The 25987-nt window shown below is 43.4% G+C and overlaps 1 protein-coding gene across 6 annotated transcripts in view; it reads left to right on the plus strand.

Moving 5' to 3' along the window:
• Positions 1-25987, plus strand: part of BBS2 (Bardet-Biedl syndrome 2) — an 876805-nt gene that overhangs the window by 98832 nt on the left and 751986 nt on the right. For all 6 annotated transcript variants that reach the window (XM_033940623.1, XM_033940626.1, XM_033940622.1 and 3 more), the window contains one exon: positions 1611-1736. In XM_033940623.1, the coding sequence (XP_033796514.1) occupies positions 1611-1736 (126 nt within the window). The remainder of the gene's footprint in view (positions 1-1610; positions 1737-25987) is intronic.

Genomic DNA, 25987 nt, shown 5'->3' on the forward strand with positions numbered 1-25987 from the left:
GCACCCTTTTTGTGAAGTTCACAGCGGTGTCCTGTAAGGTGCCCCACTGCTCTGTTGCCATGTTTGGGCAGCCAGTCCATCACAATGCTGGCCCTCCTCAAGTCCAAGTGGTCTTCTTTTGAGCGTTTGGGACTTGGATGAAATTTTGGTCAAGACCGTGGTATAAAGATAGATGTTCTGGTGGTCTGGCTGAACAATAGCCTGGACATCCAGATAAACGATTTTCGGAAAAAAATAAATTCTAGACATATTTTTTGAGAATGGACATTTTTCCTCTGCCGACTTTGGGCATCTAGCGCCATACGTTTGAATTGTACTTAGATGTTTCTTTTGATGATACCTCTCCACATATTCAATGCACAAACCATCTTTATTCAAAGCTTTTACAAATTGTTTCATCAGGCGTAGCTTTATCTGTGATGGTGGCAGTATGATTCTATCTCGTGCTACTAAAGCTTCATTGATTATATTTTGTCCTCCAACCACCATCCATATATTCTCCCAGAGGCCAATCTTTTTTTGCCCAATGTTCATGCCTACTATTCCAAAAGCAAGAATAATTTGTGTAGCTACTTTGTTGACCAAGAAGAAAATTAACCATCTTCAAGCCTTGTACGCTTCTTTCATCCTGGTGGAGTGACCGATTGGAATAGAACCATAAATTCAACCATATCTTAGAGCTGATGTAATGCAATCCAATGTAATTTTCTGAATCAGTGCCCCAAATAACCCCAGGAACAGGTCAAAAAACCCAAGGCACCAATAATTTTTTTAATTGGCTTGTTATATTATTAGTCTACAATAAATATTATATATTTCCACATTGGAATATTTCTTCATTGCTGATAGCCAGTGCTAAACTATAATGGTCCTAAGAGTGCATTCATACCCTTAGCAAATGTGTCCAGGGTAATAACTGATCTAAACCAGGGGAGATAGCCTATAGATCATGGGCTGCGTGCAGCCCAGGAATGGATTTTATGCAACCTACAAGCAGATTTCCCCTCACCCTGACCCTTCCTACTCAGTAGCAGTAATTAACTTCAGGATGTAGTAGCCTTGGTGGCATATATGTGAAGGCTCTGTTGGTCCCACCCCTACTGATGCATAGGTAGTGTGTGGAATGTATTAGAAGGGACAGGACAAGTAGAGTCTTTGCTTCTCCTTGGTGGTTAATTGCCACTACTGAGCGGGCTGGGAAAACTGGCATATGGGCTGTGGAGCAGGTGGATGGAAGGAGAGAGATGCAGGAGACCATTGTGAGGGAAGGAAGGAGAAAGATTCTGGAGATTATAGAATTGGGGAAGGGAGATGAGGAAGAAGAAAAATATAGATCTTATATGAATGAAAGAATTTTATGTGGGAGGGATTGGTGTGTGTGTATGTGGACTTTATGGGGAAGGAGATAATTTGTGTGTGAGAGAGAAATAAGTGTGTAACCCTCTAGGGATAGTGCTGACATTCATGTGGTCCTCCATATAAAAGATTGCCCACCTCTAGCCTAGACTACTAAAGTGAAAATTACAAAAGCAAATGAGTAACTGTAGTCTTTTTGCTGGTGCTGTTTACATAGGAGCTTATTTTTATATGTTCTGTCTTTATATCTGAAGATTGCAGATGGAGCAAATGCCACTGTACTTGGAAATCTTGGAGATATCTCATCTCCACTGGCAATTATCGGAGGAAACTGTGCCTTGCAAGGCTTCGATCATGAAGGAAATGACCTTTTCTGGACGGTAAAGAGATTCAAAAGCATATTAGATCAAGCTGATTTAAATTTTTAGAGCATAGTTTTCAAACCTGTTTCAGTGGGTAAAACAGTATTTCACCTAAAGAAATGGACTATTTGAAAATGTATTTATTGTTATTAACTGCTTTTATTTTGTTCATATAGGTTGTGAACAATGTTCTCTCTAAGCTGTACGCTTGTGCGCGCACACACAACTTGCCGAACCCGTGCACACAAATTAAAATAGCGCGCACAAAAAAATAAATTTTTGCCTAAAATAATTTTCACTGCTAAAATGAAATGTTGCAGAAGACCAGCTGTTCTGATTTCCTATTTATCACATTTATTGAAGCGCTATAATATAAATTTTAAGTTATTCACATGATTCCGTTATCTTTGGCAGTTGAACTTGACACATCACGTGCCCCATAGGGCCATAGCCTATGGCCCATAGGATATGAAACACTTCCGATTCTTTGACTTCCTGAAGTTCCGCCATATTGTTTATTTCGTGGAATCGTAGTGTGCAGCGTGGTACTGCAGTTGTATAACTGTATTTGTTTATTAAATTGCAACCAGATATAACTCTTAAAATGTCTAAACCGCGAATGGTGAAAAGTGTAAAACGCAAGAGAGCTGCAACAGCTTTTAGGTCTGAATGGCTTGAAAAAATTGTTGAAAAGGAGACACCGGAATCTCGAAATGCAATGCGTGTTCGACTGTGTGAAATATTTACCTATGACGAAGACGATGGAGTTGTGTGTTGTTATTGTCAAGATGCCAAAGCAACTGGAAAAATCTCTACTGGGAAAATATGGGATGATGTTTGGAAACTGGATTTTCTGAAATGCCATCTATCAAGTAAATCTCATACCGACAGTATTAGGAAACTCAGAAGTAAAAATCCGAGGGGGACTGGTTAACATGTTGCTTGAAAGCCCAACCAAAAAAGAAAACAGGCAAATTAGTAATGAACGGAAGCGTTCCAATCCTGATGAAATTAAGGTTCTTGTCAACAGTGTTGTGCTGGCCATTAAGATGAATATCTCAGTGCTCTCTATTCAAAATATCAATGAGCACATGGCAAAGTATGTTAGTATACCTGATAGCTGGAGAAGCAAAAACTATGCGTTTAAATTTCTTGGAATTATCAATGGCATCGTGCAAGATGATCGTATAGCAGACATTAAATTAGCAACGTATCATACGTTAACTGTTGATGAAAGCACAGACATTTCTGTCAACAAGTTCTTAATACTCTACTTTAAGTATCGGCCAGCCATTTCATTTGGTGGGATGCTACAGTTAGAAGCATATGATACTACATCAATAGTAACAGCAATTAGGGAATTCTATAGGAAACATGAACTTGACCTGAATAAAATGGTTATGTTCACCTCTGATGGTGCCTTTGTTATATTGGGCAAAATAGATTGTGTTGCAGCACAGCTGAGAAAAGACATTCCACATTTAGTGCAGTAACATTGTGTTGCACATCGGGAAGATTTGGGACTTTCTGATTCATGGAAAGAAGTAAAATTGATTAAAGAAGTAGACACTGTAATGAGAACTGTGTTCTGTCGGTCTTCTACTAAACGATGCAAATTTCAAGAAATAGCAGATGCATCTGAATGTGAATCAATTGCTTTCAGACCTCTGAATGAAGTGTGCTGGTTATCTAGACACTTTGCACTTATTCGAAATTATGATCCCCTAATAAAATATTTTGAAGAAGACAAAGATAATGATCCTATTGCAAAGTACTGCTATAAGAAGCTGAACAGTGAACAATTTCATATTACACTTGAAGTTTTGAATGATGTCTTATCAGAACTGGCTTCCTTAACCATGGCATTTCAAAAACGTGGTTTGGCACCATTGGAAGCTTATCATTTTGCACAGGGTAAATTGAACAAACTTCGAATGCAATACTTAGGCAACAAGGTTAAGTGGAGTGATAAAGTCAACAGTCTTCTTGACAACAGGATGAGGTCTGGAGAAGAAGTTTCAGTGGATACTAATTCCATATTAACCTTCATCAACATCCTATGTTTGCATCTGGGTGAAAGATTTCCTGAAAATGAAGTTGAGGAATGGTCTGCTTTTGACTGTACAGCAATATCACAATGCGACTTTGACTTCGGAAATGGACATATCAGATCTCTTTGTTTAAAGTATAAACAATTTCTTCCGGAGGAAAATGTTATTATTCAGCAATACAATGACTTTAAATTCCTTGTTGCAGAAAAAAATCAAAAGCAATCTGATAAATAGCTTTCCAGATATGATGAAATTTGCATTTCAGAATGATCAATTTGCAGATTTAGCAAAATTGATGACATTGGTGCTACATTCTTAGCATCTAGTTCAGATTGTGAGTGTGGTTTTAGTCTAATGAACAATTTGAAGACTAAACAAAGGAATCATTTACATTTAGAGCATTTGGAAATGCTGATGCGTGTTAAGAGCCACCTTCAAGATGGAGGCTTAACAGATCTTCACAGAATTTATTCGGACTGGATAAATATGAAAGATCGCAGGGAAAAACTTTGAAAACTAAATTGCTGTTATTTTCTAAATTTTAAGTATAAAGTACAATGATACCTTATTTATAAGTAGCGCTCAATGAAACATTTCAATGAAACATAATTTATGTTTATTGAAATGGGACGTACTTCTGGACTCAGTACCGTAGTCATATCGACACTTGTTTCTCCTGTTTACTTCTGTTAGTCTCAATACCTTATTTATCACGGACCCCTGAGGAAGGTGTGTTGTCCGAAACATGGACCGTGTTGGGTCCTCTGGTTGGTAATAAGGTTATATACCATGATGTTGCAATAAACAGTGCCTGCATCTTGTACATTGCCTGCAGTTTTTGTATTGTTTTTTGCTTGCTGCTTGTCCTACTGTAGTTTTTGTTGGATTCTCTTTTTGTGTACATAAAGTGTAAATAACATAAAGTGTAACTAAAATTACATTGTGTTTTTGTTAATTCAGACTAAGCTCAAAGACCTGCCCATAATGCCCATAACTGAACTCCAGGCCCTCTGGCAATCATTTTTATAGCGCACACAAATTTAGTTTTTCTTTAAAATGGCATACCAATCTCTCACACTGGTCTCTCCACCAGCCACTGTCAGCTTAAACTTCCCTGGTACACTGGTCTTTCCACTGACCCTCTAGGCACCGGTCACTCCCTGAGGACTCCCCCCAGTTCTTCAGGCATTCCACTGAGGACTCTCCCTGGTCTGCCATTTCAAACTGAATATGGCTAAAACTGAACTCCTTATCTTTCCCCCCAAACCCACCGCCCCCACTCACCATTCTCTATCTCTGTGGATAATGCTATCCTCCTCCCTGTCTTGTCGGCTCGCAACCTTGGGGTGATCTTTGACTCCTCTCTCTCCTCTGCTCAGATCCAACAGACCGCCAAATCCTGTCGCTTCCTCCTCTATAACATTACCAAAATCCATCCTCTTCTCTCTGAACACACGACCAAAATCCTTGTCCACGCTCTTGTCACCTCGTGCTTAGACTATTGCAACGTCAGTGTTCTACCCAGAAATTTTTTCCAGCCGGGTGGCATGAAAATGTAGCCGGGTGGGGCGGGGCGGGGAAATTTGGTAGTGGGGAAAATTAAAGGTATAATATTTTTATTAGTTAATTATTATTATTTTCCAATGCTCGATATGACTTCCTTTTTTAAGGTTTGACACTTGTGCCAGAATATTTTTACTAAATTTAAGAAGTATCCAATTCTAGAAGTGAATAATTAGATATTCACCTTCTTTCAAATAGTATAGAGGTTTAAAAAAGGGAAATGCATTAATAAAGTCATTAGGTTCAATCTAACTATTTATTTCTGCATTAATTTAAACAACTAAAAAAAAAAAAGATAAATATAGCTCATCCAGTCATACAAGAAATGGCTGTACAATACCTCTAATAATGTTTTGATCACTAGGTTCCTTCCTGAGGTCTCACTGAGGATATAAAATAGATGCTATCCCCACTTCCAGACCTCTTCCACATAATTTATGGAGAGGTGTTACTGAGCCTTGAAGGGCACCTGTGTGATTGATCTTTATCTGCTTCTTTTTTATTTTGCTATACTGCAAAGTAAGAGCTAGGGCAAAACAGTATAGGTAAAGATGCAGGTAATAATTAGCAATGTATTAAAAATATTTTATTTTTATTTGCTTATAATGTCATTTGAAAGCTGCTTGATGATAATACAACTTTAATTTAATTCTTTATAATGGGTGTGTCTGTGTGTTGGGGGGACAACACCTACGTCAACAGTAAAGTTAGAATAGGGTCATTAAATCCAGTGGTGTACCTAGTATATATGACAGCCAGTGCTAATCATTTTTTTAACAACCCCCTCCTCTATATAAAAAAAGATATTTTTAGTAATAATCCTTGAGTCACACAATAAGGGTGCATCTAGGAAAAGGCAGCATCTTAAACACTGCAGTGAGCACGATAGCACCAACACACGCATTGTAAAACTAAACAAACCGGATCCTACACAGTCAATTGATCCCGTAGTCGATGCTAACAGAAAACCATGTCCTTTTCATACACACAGAACACAGATACACCCTCGCCCAATATGGAATAATCACAAACTAAAAATAGAAATATGTAGACAAAAATAGAAACTGAACAAAGAAACCAGACTCTGCATACAATGCAACACCATAGAAACAGTGACACATGTCCCCTAATACTGTGCAAAATATAAAGACAGTAGATGTAAATTTGAAAAAAACTTCTACATAAGTCACCATTTTACAAATTAACAAATAGAAATAAAATAATGAGAAATATGAAAATACCATTTTATTGGACTAATCCATTTTTCAATTAGCTTTCAGAGGCCAAATCTTTCTTCAAGACAGTACAGTATACTGCTGTTATGGTGTCCTGTCCTGACCTGAGGAAAGGGGTTTATTCCCCCCCAAAATTGCCTTATTTCCATTTCCTATTGATAAATTTTAATCAATACAGTTACAATACTACTTGATTCTACGTAAAGCAACAAAAATATTTTTTTTCTACCTTTTGTCGTTTCTGCTTTAGTCATCTTCTCTTCACTCTCTTCTTTCTATTCAGCATTTGTCCTGGCTCCCTTCCATGCAACATCTGTCCTCTCTCTTTGCCTCTTCCACCCTGCCTCTGCCCTCTCTCTCTCTACCCCTTCCATCTTACTGTCCACCCTATCTCTGCCCCTTGCATCCACTGTCCACCCTTTCTGCCTTTTCCATCCAGTGTCTGCCCTCTCTCTGTTCCATATGGTATCTTCCCTCTTTCTATGTCCCTTCAATAAACTCTATATCCTGTGCCCTTTCTCTCCTTTGTACATGATTTATTTCAGCTTCAACCCCTCTCCATTTTTTGTTTCCACCCCTCCCCTATGCTCTGGCATCTCTCTCTTCTCCTTTCCTTCCTTCCTTCCTTCCCACTCCACCCCATGGTCTGACATATCTATCTCCTTCCCTTCTCCCCCCCCCTCTCCAGTATCTGCCTCCTGTCTTTCCCCTTTGGTCCAGGCTTCTCTCTTTCTCTCCGTCTTTCTTCTGTGAGGAGATCATGTTGATCTTGAACACTGAATAATTCTTCCACATTCTCCATATCACTGTACTGTAGTCTGGTCCAGGAGACTGCTTTGGCACTATTACATGGGTAATAGTAAATTCATTATGCATCAGCTTTCCACACAGAATGCCACAAGTCTCTATTTCTTGTGCTGTGTTTACATCTGCCAGCAGCAGAAACTTGTGAGACAGATCCCTTGGCAATACTACACTTCAGAGCCCTTTGACCATCTGGTTCTGTATGGCTGCAGGCTTTAAAGCTCTGTTTACTGGAGGAGACTGTCCAGCATACATAGTTGCATCACTCTTAAGGATCTGATCAGAGATTACATTAGACAAGGTGGTATTTTTAGGCATGGAAAAACAGGGCATGTTCTCCTCAATCTGCTCAGATGCCCTTTAATGTTCGTCTGATCTCGGGCTAAATCTTGCCTCCTGAGCTGATCTTCAAAGGAGAGCGGAGTGAGAGCCATATCGGCAGTGAGATCCGTTTTGGGCCGCATGTTTTGCAGGGCTGGACTAAGGCAAGTTGTAAGCTTCCTTCCATCACTGACCTAACTTCCATAAGTCAGCAACGGAGGGAAGCTTACAACTTGCTGCTCTTGCTTGCTTCGGGCCTTCCTCGTTGCCGGGTCCTGCCTACTTTTGGAAACAGAAAGTAGGCAGGATCCGGCAGCGAAGAAAGCCTGAAGCAAGCAAGAGCAAGTTGTAAGCTGACCTGTCTCCTATAGCGAACCCATGCTCCGGGGCGTGTGCATGCCGACTTCCCTTCTCTTCCTCCCTCGGGACGTGACTTCCGGTTTCGGAGAGAAGTGGCATGCACATGTTAGAGCCCTGGAGCATGGGTTCAAGTCGCTTGCTGGCGTTAAAAACTAAAAAAAAAAAAAAAGTCAGGCTCCTGCGATTCAAGCTGTGCCGAGTCAGCCCGGTAAATCTCCAAGCCGGTGAGAAGGTTTTTTTTAAAATGTTGAGCAGAAGGCGGCAGCAGCAGCAGGATTGTGATCGAGATTACAGTCGGGCGCTCATCTAAATTAGCTGGGCGGAGCGCCCGGCTGAAAGGCCCTGGGGAAAACACTGCAACGTACTTCTCTTGGGCCACCCGCGCGCCTGTCTCTCGCCTCTTCAATCCGTTCAAAATGCTGCTGTGTGACTCATATTCTGTGAGAGCTACTATTCTCACATTACCCCTTTCCTCAAGTTGCTTCATTGGCTCCCCATCCATTTTGGAATGCAGTTTAAACTTCTCTTGCTGACCTACAAGTGCGTTCGCTTTGAAGCCCCCCGCTATCTCTCCTCGCTCATCTCCCCCTATGCTCCCCCCCATGATCTCCGCTCGTCGGGCAAGCCCCTCTTATCTGTACCCTTCTCTTCCACTGCCAACTCCAGACTCCATCCCTTCTTTCTTGTGGCACTGTATTCCTGGAACAGGTTGCCTGAATCAATACGTTGATTAAAGACAGCATTGTACAGCACCTGGATAACCATGACCTGCTGAGAGGTAGTCAGCATGGCTTCAGGAAAGGGAAGTCATGCTTGACAAACTTACTTCAGTTTTTCAAGGGAGTGAACAATCAAGTCGATAGCGGAGAACCGGTTGACATAATATACTTGGACTTCCAGAAAGCGTTCGACAAAGTACCTCATGTAGGGAGATTGTGGATGCCTTTCAAGAGGCTCTGCTCAGACAAATGGTGACGGATCCCACAAGGGAAAAAGCGATATTGGATCTGGTCCTCACAAATGGAGAGAGTATCTCTAATGTTCGAGTGGGTGCTCACCTGGGTAGTAGCGATCATCAAATGGTTTGGTTTGATATAACGGCTAAAGTGGAGAGCGGCCGCACGATACTTAAAGTCCTAGATTTCAAACGTACGGACTTTAATGCAATGGGAAAGTACCTGAAGAAAGAGCTGTTAGGATGGGAGGACATAAGAGAAGTGGAAAGACAGTGGTCTAAGCTGAAAGGAGCGATAAAAATGGCTACGGACCTTTATGTGAAGAAAATCAATAAAAACAAGAGAAAAAGGAAGCCGATATGGTTCTCCAACCTAGTGGCTGAGAAAATAAAGGCGAAAGAGTTGGCGTTCATGAAATATAAAAAAACCCAAGAAGAGGAGAGCAGAAAGGACTACAGGGTGAAACTGAAAGAAGCCAAGAGAGAGATACGTTTGGCGAAGGCACAGGCGGAAGAACAAATGGCTAAAAATGTAAAAAAGGGAGATAAAAATTTTTTCAGATATATTAGTGAAAGGAGGAAGATAAAAAATGGAATTGCTAGGCTAAAAGATGCTGGGAACAAATATGTGGAGAGTGATGAGGAGAAAGCAAATGTGCTAAACAAATACTTCTGTTCTGTGTTCACAGAAGAAAATCCTGGAGAAGGACCGAGATTGTCTGGCAAAGTTACACGAGAAAATGGAGTAGATTCTGCGCCGTTCACGGAGGAGGGTGTTTATGAGCAACTTGAAAAACTGAATGTGGACAAAGCGATGGGACCAGACGGGATCCATCCCAGGATACTAAGGGAGCTCAGAGAGGTTCTGGCGAGTCCTATTAAAGACTTGTTCAACAAATCTCTGGAGACGGGAGTGATTCCTGGGGATTGGAGGAGAGCGGATGTGGTCCCTATTCATAAAAGTGGTCACAGGGATGAAGCAGGAAACTACAGGCCGGTGAGCCTCACTTCAGTTGTTGGAAAAATAATGGAAGTGTTGCTGAAAGAAAGGATAGTGTATTTCCTTGAATCTAATGGGTTACAGGATCCGAGGCAACATGGCTTTACAAAAGGTAAATCGTGCCAAATGAACCTGATTGAATTTTTTGATTGGGTGACCAGAGAGCTGGATTGAGGACATATGCTAGATGTAATTTACTTGGATTTCAGCAAAGCCTTTGATACAGTTCCTCATAGGAGGCTGTTGAACAAACTTGAAGGGCTGAAGTTAGGACCCAAAGTGGTGAACTGGGTCAGAAACTGGCTGTCGGACAGGCGCCAGAGGGTGGTGGTTAATGGAAGTCGCTCGAAGGAAGGAAAGGTGACTAGTGGAGTCCCTCAGGGTTCGGTGCTGGGGCCAATCCTGTTCAATATGTATGTAAGTGACATTGCTGAAGGGTTAGAAGGAAAAGTGTGCCTTTTTGCAGATGATACCAAGATTTGTAACAGAGTAGACACCGAAGAGGGAGTGGAGAATATGAAAAAGGATCTGCAAAAGTTAGAGGAATGGTCTAATGCCTGGCAACTAAAATTCAATGCAAAGAAATGCAGAGTAATGCATTTGGGGATTAATAATAGGAAGGAACCGTATATGTTGGGAGGAGAGAAGCTGATATGAACGGATGGGGAGAGGGACCTTGGGGTGATAGTGTCCGAAGATCTAAAGGCGAAAAAACAGTGTGACAAGGCAGTGGTTGCTGCCAGAAGGATGCTGGGCTGTATAAAGAGAGGCGTAGTCAGTAGAAGGAAGAAGGTGTTGATGCCCCTGTACAGGTCATTGGTGAGGCCCCACTTGGAGTATTGTGTTCAGTTTTGGAGACCGTATCTGGCGAAGGACATAAGAAGACTTGAGGCGGTCCAGAGGAGGGCGACGAAAATGATAGGAGGCTTGCGCCAGAAGACGTATGAGGAGAGACTGGAAGCCCTGAATATGTATACCCTAGAGGAAAGGAGAGAGAGGGGAGATATGATTCAGACGTTCAAATACTTAAAGAGTATTAACGTAGAACAAAATCTTTTCCAGAGAAAGGAAAATGGTAAAACCAGAGGACATAATTTGAGGTTGAGGGGTGGTAGATTCAGGGGCAATGTTAGGAAATTCTACTTTACGGAGAGGGTGGTGGATGCCTGGAATGCGCTCCCGAGAGAGGTGGTGGAGAGTAAAACTGTGACTGAGTTCAAAGAAGCGTGGGATGAACACAGAAGATTTAGAATCAGAAAATAATATTAAAGATTGAACTAGGCTAGTTACTGGGCAGACTTGTATGGTCTGCGTCTGTGTATGGCCGTTTGGAGGAGGATGGGCAGGGGAGGGCTTCAATGGCTGGGAGGGTGTAGATGGGCTGGAGTAAGTCTTAACAGAGATTTCGGCAGTTGGAACCCAAGCACAGTACCGAGTAAAGCTTTGGATTCTCACCCAGAAATAGCTAAGAAGAAGAAAAAAAAAAAAATTTAAATTGAATCAGGTTGGGCAGACTGGATGGACCATTTGGGTCTTTATCTGCCGTCATCTACTATGTTACTATGTTACTATGTTACTATGTCATGCGAGACTTCTCAAAAAACTACAAAGTCATGGAATAGAAGGGGATATACTAAGATGGATAGGAAAATGGCTAGAAAACAGAAGACAGAGAGTGGGCATAAATGGGAAGTACTCAGACTGGAAGAAAGTAACTAGCGGTGTACCTAGGGCTCAGTTCTTGGGCCTATCTTATTCAATATCTTCGTAAATGACCTAGAAGAAGAAACGACCAGTGCTATCATCAAGTTTGCAGATGACACAAAACTATGGCGAGCAATCAGGTCACAAAAAGACAGCGAAGAACTCCAGAGAGATTTGAAGCAACTTGAGAGATGGGCAGAAAATTGGCAGATGAGTTTTAATGTAGAAAAATGCAAAGTGATGCACCTGGGCAGTAAAAACAAGGAGCATGGGTACAAACTGTTAGGTATAACATTGGGGAAGAGCGAACAAGAAAAAGACCTGGGAGTACTGATAGATAGAACCCTGAAGCCATCGGCTCAATGTGCAGCGGCGGCAAAGAAAGCTAACAGGATGTTAGGCATGATAAAGAAAGGAATCATGAGTAGATCAAGGGAGGTCATAATGCCGCTTTATAGAGCAATGGTCAGACCACACCTGGAATACTGTGTCCAACACTGGTCTCCATACCTGAAGAAGGATATAACACTACTGGAGAGGGTGCAGAGGAGAGCGACAAAGCTAGTAAAAGGTATGGAGAACTTGAGCTACAAAGATCGCCTCAGAAAACTGGGACTATTCACCCTTGAGAAGAGAAGACTGAGAGGGGATCTGATAGAGACTTTTAAATTGCTAAAAGGGATCGACATAATGGAGCAAGCTCACTCACCAGCAGAGGGAAAGGATGGTGAGCAAGAAACAGCGTTATTCACATTGGCAAATATGACCCAGTCTCAGACCAGAGGTCATGGCCTGAAGCTGAGAGGGGACACGGCCAGGACAAACGTCAGAAAGTTCTGCTTCACACAGCGAGTAGTGAACGCCTGGAGCTCTCTCCCGAAAGAACTGGTGGAGGAAACCACCATTCTAGGATTTAAGGGAAAATTGGACGCATATCTTCTTGCAGAAGACATTGAGGGATACGAGTGACCATTGTATTCGCCAGGGTGTGCCTGGCTGAGCCTCCGCGTGTGCGGATCGCTGGACTAGATGGACCCCAGGTCTGATCCGGTGCAGGCATTTCTTATGTTCTTATGTTCTCCGTCTCTGGCAGTGTTCAAATCCAAGCTAAAGGCCCACTTTTATGAAACTATTTTCAACTCTTAAACTCCCCCTCATTTCTGCCAGATACCTATACCCGCTATAATCTCCCCAACATTGCTGCTGTCAGTTACCTATACCCACTATAACCTCCCCAACCCTGAAATGTCCTGTCTAAATTAGATTGTAAGCTCTTCTGAGCAGGGACTGTCTATTGTATGTTAAAATGTACAGCACTGCGTACGCCTTTCAGCACTATAGAAATAATAAATAGTAGTAGTAGTCCCTCAGGCACTCTCTCTCAGCACTCTCCAGGTCACTCAGATGCCCTCTCACTGCTCTCCAGTCCCTTCAAGCTCTACCAGGTAGACTGTCACTCTGGGCTACTACCGCTCTCTGAGGTTGCTGGCCTCATTGGATTGTGACAGTTTGAAAATTGCTGTTTTAGGGGACCATTATAAAAGACAATTACTTATACAATCCTGCTCTATTCCTGGACAAGTGGGTTATGCATCTCATGTCGTGAGACTGCTTGTAGGAAGCCTCATTTACATAATTTTTCAGATCCTCCCCTCTTATCTCAGGACTGCCCTACAAGCAAGACAGTAGGAGCTATTCTTTTTGCTCATGTTTAATTTTTCTTCTACTCGGTATTTTTATATGTTTTAAGTCTTTATGCTGCAGAGGTTCCTCGCGGGGACAGCTCTGGCTGTGGGAAATCACAGACTTTGTGGATAAAGTCTGTTTTCAGGGGGTTGGTAGCCTGGCAGTGCACCTCCTGGACAGCCTGTACCTTCAGATCAAGGACTTAGGGACTGTTCCCTTGGGAGCTGGCTTACCTCAGGTTTGTCCGCAAGTGGATTTGAATGCAAGCTGTGTGACTCATGGTGGTGTACCTGGGATTGGAGCTAACTGCATTCCTACATCAGGTCGCGTGTGCAGTGTGTTCCTTGGGTGGCAGAGGCCCCCAGCCATTAGTATCAGGCCAGAGGGGCAGTCAGAAGACCAACAGTCCAGTTTGTAAGGCTTGTTGAGGCAGAGGATCTCCCTGTAAGCTGTTTCAGCTTCCTTTACTGCAGCTCCCAGCACCACATGGCACAGTGAGTACAGGGCTGGCAGCCTATCATAGAGATTTTAGGGGGGGTGTCTTAAAAATTAGTGTTTGGGAGTTAGCCCTAGTTCCCACCACCCCTAAAGTCCTAAAATTGCCATGTTTTGTGGGGGGAGGTCCTGTGCTTTTCCTGGTCTGTTTTTCTTTGAAAATTGCACCCACAGCAGCCTTTTTGGATTTTCCGGATTTAAATTTAAAGTTATTTTTTGTCTATACAAGCTTCATTTTTTGCAAGAAAACTGCTCAGATAGACTCCTCAGGGCAGGATACGTCAGATTCATGTCCTGTTTGTAGGGGATCCAGCGAGCATCTGTATTCCACATGTTGTGCGGGGGGGGGGGGGGGGGGGGCAGGTTTTTTCAGCCTTGCTTCACTTGTCCCTTTTAGGGGGTCCTGCTGCTCACTCTAGTCGTGGCTAATTCCAAAAGTTGAAATTTGCCCCCGGGGATAGTGTGCTTGTGGTTCTTGTGAAATGCAGCCATGATTTGGCATCAAAGGCAACAAAACCCTCCAAAAGTGCCAGAGTTCCCAGGAGGCGGCTGCTTTCTTGGTCGAGGGGTTTCCCCCAGATTTATCAACATGCTCTACCAGGCTTATCTAGCTAAGAAAAAGGTGTCATCTGCACCTCCTTTGGCATCCTTGCTGGTTTTAGGGGTCCCCCCTTCCCAGTACATGGGTCTTAAGTCCAGAATCCCTGAGTTGTCCAGGGATGATTCGCAGCCTAATGATATGGATGACCAAGATAACTTTAAGATACCATTGCTTACTCAGACAGGCACTACCACTGCAGAGGATATAGTAGTGTTCACAGATCTCCAAGATCCAGATCTAGGAGAGGTTCCGGATTGGGCGAGGATCCCATGGTGCAGAGATTTTTTAAGTCCTCAGCTTTGGTTGGTCTAATTTCCGAATCCCTCCAGGAGTTGAAATTGGAGGCGGAGCAGTCAGCAGCAGTGGAATGCTCCCTTATCCCAGGACAAGCAGGCAAGTATTCTCACAAGTGGGTGATGTGATCCAACGGAGCCCCGATGCGGACGCCTCACAAGCAGTCTTGCTTGAAGAAACTCGAAGTTTTGAGTCGCCCGCACCGCGTATGTGCGAGTTCCTTCCCGCCCAGCGCGTCTCCTCAGTTGTTACTTTTCCGCGGAGCTGAGAAGTCTGTCTTTGACTCTCTGCATGAAGTTTTTCACTTGTGCCTTCTTTAAGTCTGCGGTTTTGGGTTATTTCTCTCAGAATCGCTGTTTTTCGTAGTTCTTTTCTTGTTAAAAAAAAAAAATTTCTTCCGTCTGTTCGACTGGGCAGGCCATGTGGCCGCAGCCCCGCAGCTCCGATTTTGCAGCGGAGCTTTTTCGGCCTATGTCCCGGCCTGCAACCGGCTTTAAAAAGTGTTCCAAGTGCCAGCGCACGATTTCCCTGACGGACCCTCATCGACACTGTCTTCGGTGTCTTGGGCCTTAACATCTACCGAAATCGTGCTGGCCTTGCTCAACACTTACGTCCCGTGCTTTCAAGCGTCGTTGCATCTTGTGGGAGCAGCTTTTCAGCATGGAGTCTTCGATGGAGCTTTCGTTCTCGAGGGGTGCTTTACCATCAACATCATCCGAGGCTCTCCAGGCTTCCGCATTTGCTGCTCCGAGCCTCATCAAACCTGCCTCATTTGTACCGGCTCTGTCTTCGACGTCAGCTGCAGTGACTTCCTCTGTCTCTTCAGGTCAGATAGCGCAGCAGCCCATTCCCCCGGTATACTTAAAGTGCCCAAGGCTTCTAAGTCCAAGCACTCTCAAACTGCCTCAAGGGAGCACGAAGCCCGTGCAGGTGGTCCCGTTGGAGACGCGGATCCATCCTTGCCAGCTTCGTTCCAGACCTTATTAGAGAAGCAAATCATTCAGCTCTTTACCACAATGGGGCCGAAGCTTCTCTCTCAAATCCAGCCTGGGCATACGGAGGTCTCCCGCGAGGACGAGCGCCTCCTGTGTCTCAGTCGTACGCACACTCTCTACAGGGAGCAGAGTCTCTGCGAGTGTCTGGTCTGGCATCGATGCATGCATCGCAAGGAGCAGAGTCTTTGTCCATGCCTCCATTGGAACCTACAAAGATACAAACAAAAAAGCAGATAAGTTAATAGATTCTCAGAGAGGTGTTATGGCCAAACCCTGGAGGCAGAATAAGAACGCCCAATAACCCAAATAAATATATAATTAGTGATAAGGGGATATCCTCAGTGTGAAGGATTAGCGAGGGGAGGAGAACCTCCAGTGCTTAATACAACAAAGTGGCGGCAGGAAGCCACCACCTGTACACCATCACTGGATATCACCCATGTGCTGAACCAAATTAATTATTCAAAATATACAATCAAAATTATACAGTGAATCAAAAAGTGAAACACACAATACAGGGAGGCCAAAACACCACTGTAAGAACCCCCCAGCCAACTCCACAAGAAGTAAAACTTAGCTTGAATTGAAGAAAAGATAAGTCCTTCCGATTTCAGCAGGTCCAGAAAAAATTGAATAAGACCTTATTCTCTGGGCTGGGTTCTACCAAGCCGGGTTTCGGAAGCAGAAAGTCCCTTCATCAGGAACCCATTCAGTATACAGAGCTGAAGACCTCGGAGTCATGAAGGAGAATCAATCCAAGTTGGCTGGAAGAGAGGCGGAGATACTGGAGGAAAGCACACCCCCTGCTTTCGTACAGAACAAAGGATGCGTCACAGTTGGAAGGGACCAATAACAAAAAAGGGGAGGGCTAATTTATATGATAGTGTTCCACTCAATGCATTCATTTAGTCCCTCGGGTTGAACCATCCTCAGATGAAAGATCCAAAATTGCTTCCTTAGTTGGATATGGGCCATTTTATCCCCCTGTAGCTGTCATCTATTTGCTCCAGCACGAACCAGCAGAGATCATTAAATCCATGATTTTTATCCAAACAGTGGGGAACTAAGGGAGCAGATAAAGTGTTGGTGTTAAGTTTACTTTTGTGTTCTGTCAATCTGGTCCTGATTTTCCTGCTCGTGCGTCCGATACAGTTGAGGTGACAGGGACAAATAATGACATAAACAACCCATAGTATGATTCCTCAGTTGGTAAGTTCTTTTAGTTTGAGGATGTTGCCAACTGCTGATAGTGAGGGTGTTATAACACATCTGACAGTGGCCGCAAGCTCTGTGACTACCCGATCCAGAACTGGAGCGGGAAGGGACAGGAGTTAGAAAATTACCCAAGTTTTTAGGGTGGGAAAAAGCGATGCGAGGAGGTTCCTTGAATGACGAGTGGCAATCAAGAATATGCCAATGTTTGTTGATGATCTTGGCAACCATGTGCGCCTGATTAGAAAAAGAAAGTACACATATCTGACATTCAGAGCTTTCTTTGGGGGTAGCACTACGTAGCAATTCAGGGTTGGCATAGCGGGCTAAGTCCGTTTAATGGTCCACTCAGGGTAACCTCTATCTCTAAAACGCTGCAAAAGGGTCTCGGCCTGGATCTTAAATTCAGCAACAGAGGAACAGATCCGTCGTATTCTGAGGAACTGGCTGATGGGCAGCGATTGTTTTAAATGGACAGGATGGCAACTAGAGTAATGTAAATAAGTATTACGGTCAGTAGATTTTCTAAAGACCGTGGTGGCTAATTTGCAGTTAGGTTTAGTAACTACGGTATCAAGATAGGTGACAGTAGAGACATTCACATTCGCAGAGAATTTTAAATGAACATCTAACGAGTTGAGCCATTGTAAGAACTCATAAAATTTAATGGATGTGTTAGTCCAAATAAGAAAGACATCATCTATATACCGTAGCCAGATAGTGATGTTGGCCATCCAGGCTGAGGGATAAAGATGTTTCTCCTCAAAATCAGTGACATACAAATTAGCCACACTAGGGGCTATTGCAGTGCCCATCGCTATTCCGTGCGTTTGAAGATAGAACTCGCCTTGAACCTCAAAAACTTATTTTGGAGAACTACAGCAGATAATGACATCAGAAAAGATTTTGTGATGCGAGAATTTTCAGGTAGATTCGACAAAGTGGCATCTACGATATTCAGGGCTTTGGCTTGAGGGATGTTACTGTACAAAGCCTCAAGATCCATAGTAACCAAAAAATCAGACTGGGAAACCATTAAAGATTCAATGAGATTGTGAAAGTGTGTATTGTCCAAAACAAATGATGTAGCTTTAGCCACATGAGGTTTCAAAAAATAATCTACCATTTTTGACAATGGTTCCAAGATAGTCCCCTTAAGGGAGACAATGGGTCTCCCCGGGGGATTAAAAAGAGTCTTATGTATCTTGGGAACAGTGTAAAAAGATAGAGTGTGGCTGGGGATCTGCGTCAAGAATTTTTCTTCAGCTTTAGTGATGATGTTCTTCTCATGAGCAGAACGCACCAATTGTGAAATGGTGGCTTGTAATTGGGCTGAGGGATTCTGATGCAGTTTAGAGTACCAGTCAGTATTAGAAATATGCAATTGAATTTGAGCGTGATATTGGGCTCTGGATTGGACCACAACTGCACCACCCTTGTCAGCAGGTTTAATGACAAGATTTGAGTCCATGCGTAAAGCAGAGAGAGCAGAGTGTTGAGCATGCGTAAGATTAGAATAATTATTGGCGTGCCGGGTAGTATTAAGTTGAGCAACATCCCTTAAAACCAAATCTCGAAATACTCTGATATGAGGGTCAATCGATCCAGGAAGAACCCAGTGGGATTTAGCATGAAAAAGAGAAACATCACTAACGGGTTCCTTATCTGCAAAGAATACAGTGGTACCTTGGATTACGAGCATAATCCGTTCCAGGAGCATGCTCGTATTCCAAAATGCTCGTTTATCAAAGCGAGTTTCCCCAGCACAGGAAGCAGATCTTCAGGCACCGGCAGGACATGCTGGTGCCGGTGCCGGTGCGGAGGCTACACTGAAGTAAGAAGAGGGTTTGGGTGGGTTGGGGGACCTCAGGTCGCGGCGGGGGAGGGGGGGTGCCCGATGGCAGCGGGGTGGGTGCCAGTTAGCGGGAGGGGGCGCTCGAGGCGCCGATTTTGCGAATGTTTTGCTCGTCTTGCAAAACACTCGCAAACCAGTGCACTAGTAAACCGAGGTACCACCTTAATTTGAAGGGCCCTGATGAGCCTAGCAATATCTCTGCAAGTTGTAAAATGATCCAAGGGGGTGGTGGGAACAAAAGAAAGCCCCTTATCTAACACTTGAATTTGTGCGGCGGTCAGAGTAACACCAGCAATATTGACTACTGCTGGTTCATGATTGCTTGAAACCGCGTTTGAGTCTGCTGGAACCCTAGCACTTGATTGCGATCCATCTGCCCACGGCATCATAGTAACATAGTAACATAGTAACATAGTAGATGACGGCAGATAAAGACCCGAATGGTCCATCCAGTCTGCCCAACCTGATTCAATTTAAATTATTATTTTTTTTTTTCTTCTTAGCTATTTCTGGGCGAGAATCCAAAGCTTTACCCGGTACTGTGCTTGGGTTCCAACTTCCGAAATCTCTGTTAAGACTTACTCCAGCCCATCTACACCCTCCCAGCCATTGAAGCCCTCCCCTGCCCATCCTCCTCCAAACGGCCATACACAGACACAGACCGTACAAGTCTGCCCAGTAACTGGCCTAGTTCAATCTTTAATATTATTTTCTGATTCTAAATCTTCTGTGTTCATCCCACGCTTCTTTGAACTCAGTCACAGTTTTACTCTCCACCACCTCTCTCGGGAGCGCATTCCAGGCATCCACCACCCTCTCCGTAAAGTAGAATTTCCTAACATTGCCCCTGAATCTACCACCCCTCAACCTCAAATTATGTCCTCTGGTTTTACCATTTTCCTTTCTCTGGAAAAGATTTTGTTCTACGTTAATACCCTTTAAGTATTTGAACGTCTGAATCATATCTCCCCTGTCTCTCCTTTCCTCTAGGGTATACATATTCAGGGCTTCCAGTCTCTCCTCATATGTCTTCTGGTGCAAGCCTCCTATCATTTTCGTCGCCCTCCTCTGGACCGCCTCAAGTCTTCTTACGTCTTTCGCCAGATACGGTCTCCAAAACTGAACACAATACTCCAAGTGGGGCCTCACCAATGACCTGTACAGGGGCATCAACACCTTCTTTCTTCTACTGACTACGCCTCTCTTTATACAGCCCAGAATCCTTCTGGCAGCAGCCACTGCCTTGTCACACTGTTTTTTCGCCTTTAGATCTTCGGACACTATCACCCCAAGGTCCCTCTCCCCGTCCGTGCATATCAGCTTCTCTCCTCCCAGCATATACGGTTCCTTCCTATTATTAATCCCCAAATGCATTACTCTGCATTTCTTTGCATTGAATTTTAGTTGCCAGGCATTAGACCATTCCTCTAACTTTTGCAGATCCTTTTTCATATTTTCCACTCCCTCTTCGGTGTCTACTCTGTTACAAATCTTGGTATCATCTGCAAAAAGGCACACTTTTCCTTCTAACCCTTCAGCAATGTCACTTACATACATATTGAACAGGATTGGCCCCAGCACCGAACCCTGAGGGACTCCACTAGTCACCTTTCCTTCCTTCGAGCAACTTCCATTAACCACCACCCTCTGGCGTCTGTCCGACAGCCAGTTTCTGACCCAGTTCACCACTTTGGGTCCTAACTTCAGCCCTTCAAGTTTGTTCAACAGCCTCCTATGAGGAACTGTATCAAAGGCTTTGCTGAAATCCAAATAAATTACATCTAGCATATGTCCTCGATCCAGCTCTCTGGTCACCCAATCAAAAAATTCAATCAGGTTCGTTTGGCACGATTTACCTTTTGTAAAGCCATGTTGCCTCGGATCCTGTAACCCATTAGATTCAAGGAAATACACTATCCTTTCTTTCAGCAACACTTCCATTATTTTTCCAACAACTGAAGTGAGGCTCACCGGCCTGTAGTTTCCTGCTTCATCCCTGTGACCACTTTTATGAATAGGGACCACATCCGCTCTCCTCCAATCCCCAGGAATCACTCCCGTCTCCAGAGATTTGTTGAACAAGTCTTTAATAGGACTCGCCAGAACCTCTCTGAGTTCCCTTAGTATCCTGGGATGGATCCCGTCTGGTCCCATCGCTTTGTCCACCTTCAGTTTTTCAAGTTGCTCATAAACACCCTCCTCCGTGAACGGCGCAGAATCTACTCCATTTTCTCGTGTAACTTTGCCGGACAATCTCGGTCCTTCTCCAGGATTTTCTTCTGTGAACACAGAACAGAAGTATTTGTTTAGCACATTTGCTTTCTCCTCATCACTCTCCACATATTTGTTCCCAGCATCTTTTAGCCTAGCAATTCCATTTTTTATCTTCCTCCTTTCACTAATATATCAGAAAAAAATTTTATCTCCCTTTTTTACATTTTTAGCCATTTGTTCTTCCGCCTGTGCCTTCGCCAAACGTATCTCTCTCTTGGCTTCTTTCAGTTTCACCCTGTAGTCTTTTCTGCTCTCCTCTTCTTGGGTTTTTTTATATTTCATGAACGCCAACTCTTTCGCCTTTATTTTCTCAGCCACTAGGTTGGAGAACCATATCGGCTTCCTTTTTCTTTTGTTTTTATTGATTTTCTTCACATAAAGGTCCGTAGCCATTTTTATCACTCCTTTCAGCTTAGACCACTGTCTTTCCACTTCTCTTATGTCCTCCCATCCTAACAGCTCTTTCTTCAGGTACTTTCCCATTGCATTAAAGTCCGTACGTTTGAAATCTAGGACTTTAAGTATCGTGCGGCCGCTCTCCACTTTAGCCGTTATATCAAACCAAACCGTTTGATGATCGCTACTACCCAGGTGAGCACCCACTCGAACATTAGAGATACTCTCTCCATTTGTGAGGACCAGATCCAATATCGCTTTTTCCCTTGTGGGTTCCGTCACCATTTGTCTGAGCAGAGCCTCTTGAAAGGCATCCACAATCTCCCTACTTCTTTCCGATTCCGCAGACGGAACATTCCAGTCCGCACCCGGCAGGTTGAAATCTCCCAACAGCAGAACCTCCTCTTTCCTTCCAAACTTTTGGATATCCACAATCAGATCCTTATCAATTTGCTGCGATTGAGTCGGAGGTCTGTAGACTACACCCACGTAGATAGAAGTTCCATCTTCTCTTTTCAGAGCAATCCATATCGCTTCTTCCTCTCCCCAGGTCCCTTGCATTTCGGTCGCTTGGATATTGATCTTTACATAGAGAGCTACTCCTCCACCTTTATGACCATCTCTGTCCTTCCTAAAAAGATTATATCCCGGTATGTTTGCATCCCATCCATGTGATTCACTGAACCATGTCTCTGTGATAGCAACAATATCTAGATCTGCCTCTAATATCAGGGCTTGCAGATCATGAACTTTGTTGCTTAGACTGCGAGCATTTGTGGTCATCGCTTTCCAGCTATTTTTCAGCAATAATCTCCTTTTTCGTATGGATTTTTGTGTCGTTTCACTTTCCGTTGCAATACTAAGAAATGAGTTGCTGATATTGCTTATGTTGCAGCCTTTACTACTATCACATCTTTTCTTTTGCCGGGGGTGGTCTCTATAATTGTCCTTCGTACATACACCACCCCCACCTTCTAGTTTAAATGCCTGGAAAAATATTGTCTAAATTTCTCTGCAAGGTTTCTTTTTCCTGCTGTAGTAATATGTAGCCCATCAGTGCAATATAGCTTCTTGTCCTTCCATGTATTTCCCCATCCTCCTATGTACCTGAAGCCTTCTTGATGACACCAGGCTCTGAGCCATCTATTAAAGTCCTCTGTGTTTTTCATTCTTTGCTCTCCTTTTCCATATGCAGGCAGTATTTCAGAAAAAGCTAAAGTCTTTACAAAAGGTTTTCACGCCCTCACCAAGCTCCCGAAAAGCTTTCTGTGCTGCAAGTGTGGAGTTGTTGGCCAGGTCATTTGTTCCCAGATGGATAACAACATCAGTGTTAAAATCCTTAGTTTCTTCCTTAATTATAGTCAGTATTTGCCTGGAACTCCTGGTAGCTGAGGATCCTGGAAGACATTTCACTATTTTGGACTCCTCGCCCTGTGTTCCAAGGTTAATGCCTCTGATGATGGAATCCCCCAACAGTAATACTTTCCTGTTTTTGGCTTTTTTATTTGTACTTAGGGTGCTCTTGTTCTCTTGAGTTTCCTTCATTGGTTCCAGTCCCACCTCCCTTCTGTTTTCCTGAGTATCGCAGTGCACTAGTGGAGCGAAGGAATTCTGTAGAGGTAATATTAGTGAAGGTGGATGTTTCTGTGTTACATGTCGCAGTCTTCCTGAGCCTACTGTGACCCATTTATTCCTGGGCTGTTTTATTCTTTGAGGTAGAGGTGGTAAGTTGGTATGATTTTGTGGAGTGATGGAAGCTGCTTTAATTGTATTCAATTCCTGTTTAAGTTTGCAGAGCTCCTCCTTAATACTGGCAAGTTGAAGACAGATGGGGCAAGCCTTAAGCCTCCAAATAGTATGTCTTAGAATTAAAGCACCACAGTGATTGCATAGAATAAAGGTCATCTTGATTGGTTGTGAAGTCCTGATTATATGGGTCTCTATATATGAATAGTGGTCCCTGGGGTTGGTGGGACTATAAGTAAGACTACTAGTAAGGCAGAAATATAGGCTCTATACCACCTAAAACACAGTATTTTAAACAAAACTGCAGGAAGAAGAAATAAGATTTAACAGAGGAAAGAGAAGGATTTTTTTGTGCTTTTTTATATTTTTTTTTTAGTAAGAAACAGGGAGGAGAAGAGAAATTAAGCAGATATAATGCTGAAAACCAGTGAAAAGAGCAGAATATGAAATGGTGAGTAACTTAGCTTTTAGAAGTTCACAGGGCAGCCTTGTTTCAGCAATGTCCCAAAGATAATGCAATTAACCTTAGAAGTAAAACAGAACCCCTCCCTTCTCCACCTAATCAGCAGAAAACAATGGCTGAATACTGGTAAGACAGAAATATAGGCTCTATACCACCTAAAACACAGTATTTTAAACAAAAATGCAGGTTCTATCAGTGCTACCCTAAAACACAGGATTTATAACAGGATTTTCCCTACTTTAGTCACCCTGAGCCACAGGCACCAGAAATATAGGCTCTATACCACCTAAAACACAGTATTTTAAACAAAACTGCAGGTTCTATCAGTGCTACCCTAAAACACCTCGTCTTCAGGGTCCTGCTCTGCTGCCCCAGCCTAAAAAACGAGAGGAACCAGAACGAGAACTTCTACCGATGGAGTCACTTAAAGAGGAACTGTCTTTGGGAATATAGGTAGACTGTTTAGAAGTGCAAGCAGGGTCCTGCGTATTCATCCATTTATAAATATGCCCGGAAGCACAATCATTAGCGTCCCTATGATACTTTTTAATCTTGCCTTGCTTAATCTTCTTCGGTACTGCTCCAGAGATTGTTGCATATCGGGTAATTGCTGGGCAAAAAGGAGGGGCCATGTTCAAATCTGTAGTTAATTTGCATGTTCTTCATCATTCAAGGAACCTCCTCATATCGCTTTTTCCCGCCCTAAAAACTTGGGTAATTTTCTAACTCCTGTCCCTTCCCGCTCCAGTTCTGGATCGGGTAGTCACAGAGCTTGCGGCCACTGTCAGATGTGTTATAACACCCTCACTATCAGCAGTTGGCAACATCCTCAAACTAAAAGGACTTACCAACTGAGGAATCATACTACCTGCGATGCATCACGGGTTGTTTATGTCATTATTTGTCCCTGTCAGCTCATCTATATCGGAAGCACGAGCAGGAAGAGCAGGAAAATCAGGACCAGATTGACAGAACACAAAAGTAAACTTAACACCAACACTTTATCTGCTTCTTTAGTTCCCCACTGTTTGGATAAAAATCATGGATTTAATGATCTCTGCTGGTTCGTGCTGAAGCAAATAGATGACAGCTACAGGGGGGATAAAATGGCCCATATCCAACTAAGGGAGCAATTTTGGATCTTTCATCTGAGGACGGTTCAACCCAAGGGACTAAATGAATGCATTGAGTGGAACACTATCAAATAAATTAGCCCTCCCCTTTTTTGTTATTGGTCTCTTCCGACTGAGACGCATCCTTTGTTCTGTACGAAAGCAGGGGGTGTGATTTCCTCCAGTATCTCCACCTCTCTTCCAGCCAGCTTGGATTGATTCTCCTTCATGACTCTGAGGTCTTCAGCTCTGTATATTGAATGGGTTCCTGATGAAGGGACTTTCTGCTTCCGAAACCCGGCTTGGTAGAACCCAGCCCAGAGAATAAGGTCTTATTCAATTTTTTCTGGACCTGCTGACATCAGAAGGACTTATCTTTTCTTCAATTCAAGCTAAGTTTTACTTCTTGTGGAGTGGCTGGGGGGTTCTTAGAGTGGTGTTTTGGCCTCCCTGTATTGTGTGTTTCACTTTTTGATTCACTGTATAATTTTGATTGTATATTTTGATTAATTAATTTGGTTCAGCATCCAGTGATCGTGTGCAGGTGGTGGCTTCCCGCCGCCACTTTGTTGTATTAAGCGCTGGAGGTTCTCCTCCCCTCGCTAATCCTTCACACTGAAGATATCCTCTTATCACTAATTATATATTTATTTGGGTTATTGGGCGTTCTTATTCTGCCTCCAGGGTTTGGCCATAACACCTCTCTCAGAATCTATTGACTTATCTGCTTTTTTGTTTGTATCTTTGTAAGTTCCTCTGGCAGAATTCTTTGGAGTTTTTGAGTGGTCCATTGAAACCTATACACTCGATGCAAGGAGCAGAATCTTTGCAAGTGCCTCGAGGTTCTTCCACACAACCTCTTCTGCTTCGTTCCACAGCCTCCAGCCCTATCCATTCTCTGGGGGCTTCGGCGGGAACACGCTCTCCTCGATTGTCGAGGCCCGCTTCGAGGGACAGCTCGCATCATCGATAGAGGCATTCTTCGAAGCATTCATTCAGGCATGCCTCGCCTCATCGGAAGCAGCCTTTTCTTCAGTATTCCCCACCGTCTACCTCAACCCTTCCACTTCCGGATCTCGAGGACCCGGTGGGTTCCTTTTCTCCATCTAGATCTCCGTCTTCATTGGAACCAGCTCTCGAGGCCAGA

Source organism: Geotrypetes seraphini, chromosome 4 (genome assembly GCF_902459505.1).
Source record: "Geotrypetes seraphini chromosome 4, aGeoSer1.1, whole genome shotgun sequence".
Lineage (NCBI taxonomy): Eukaryota > Metazoa > Chordata > Amphibia > Gymnophiona > Dermophiidae > Geotrypetes > Geotrypetes seraphini.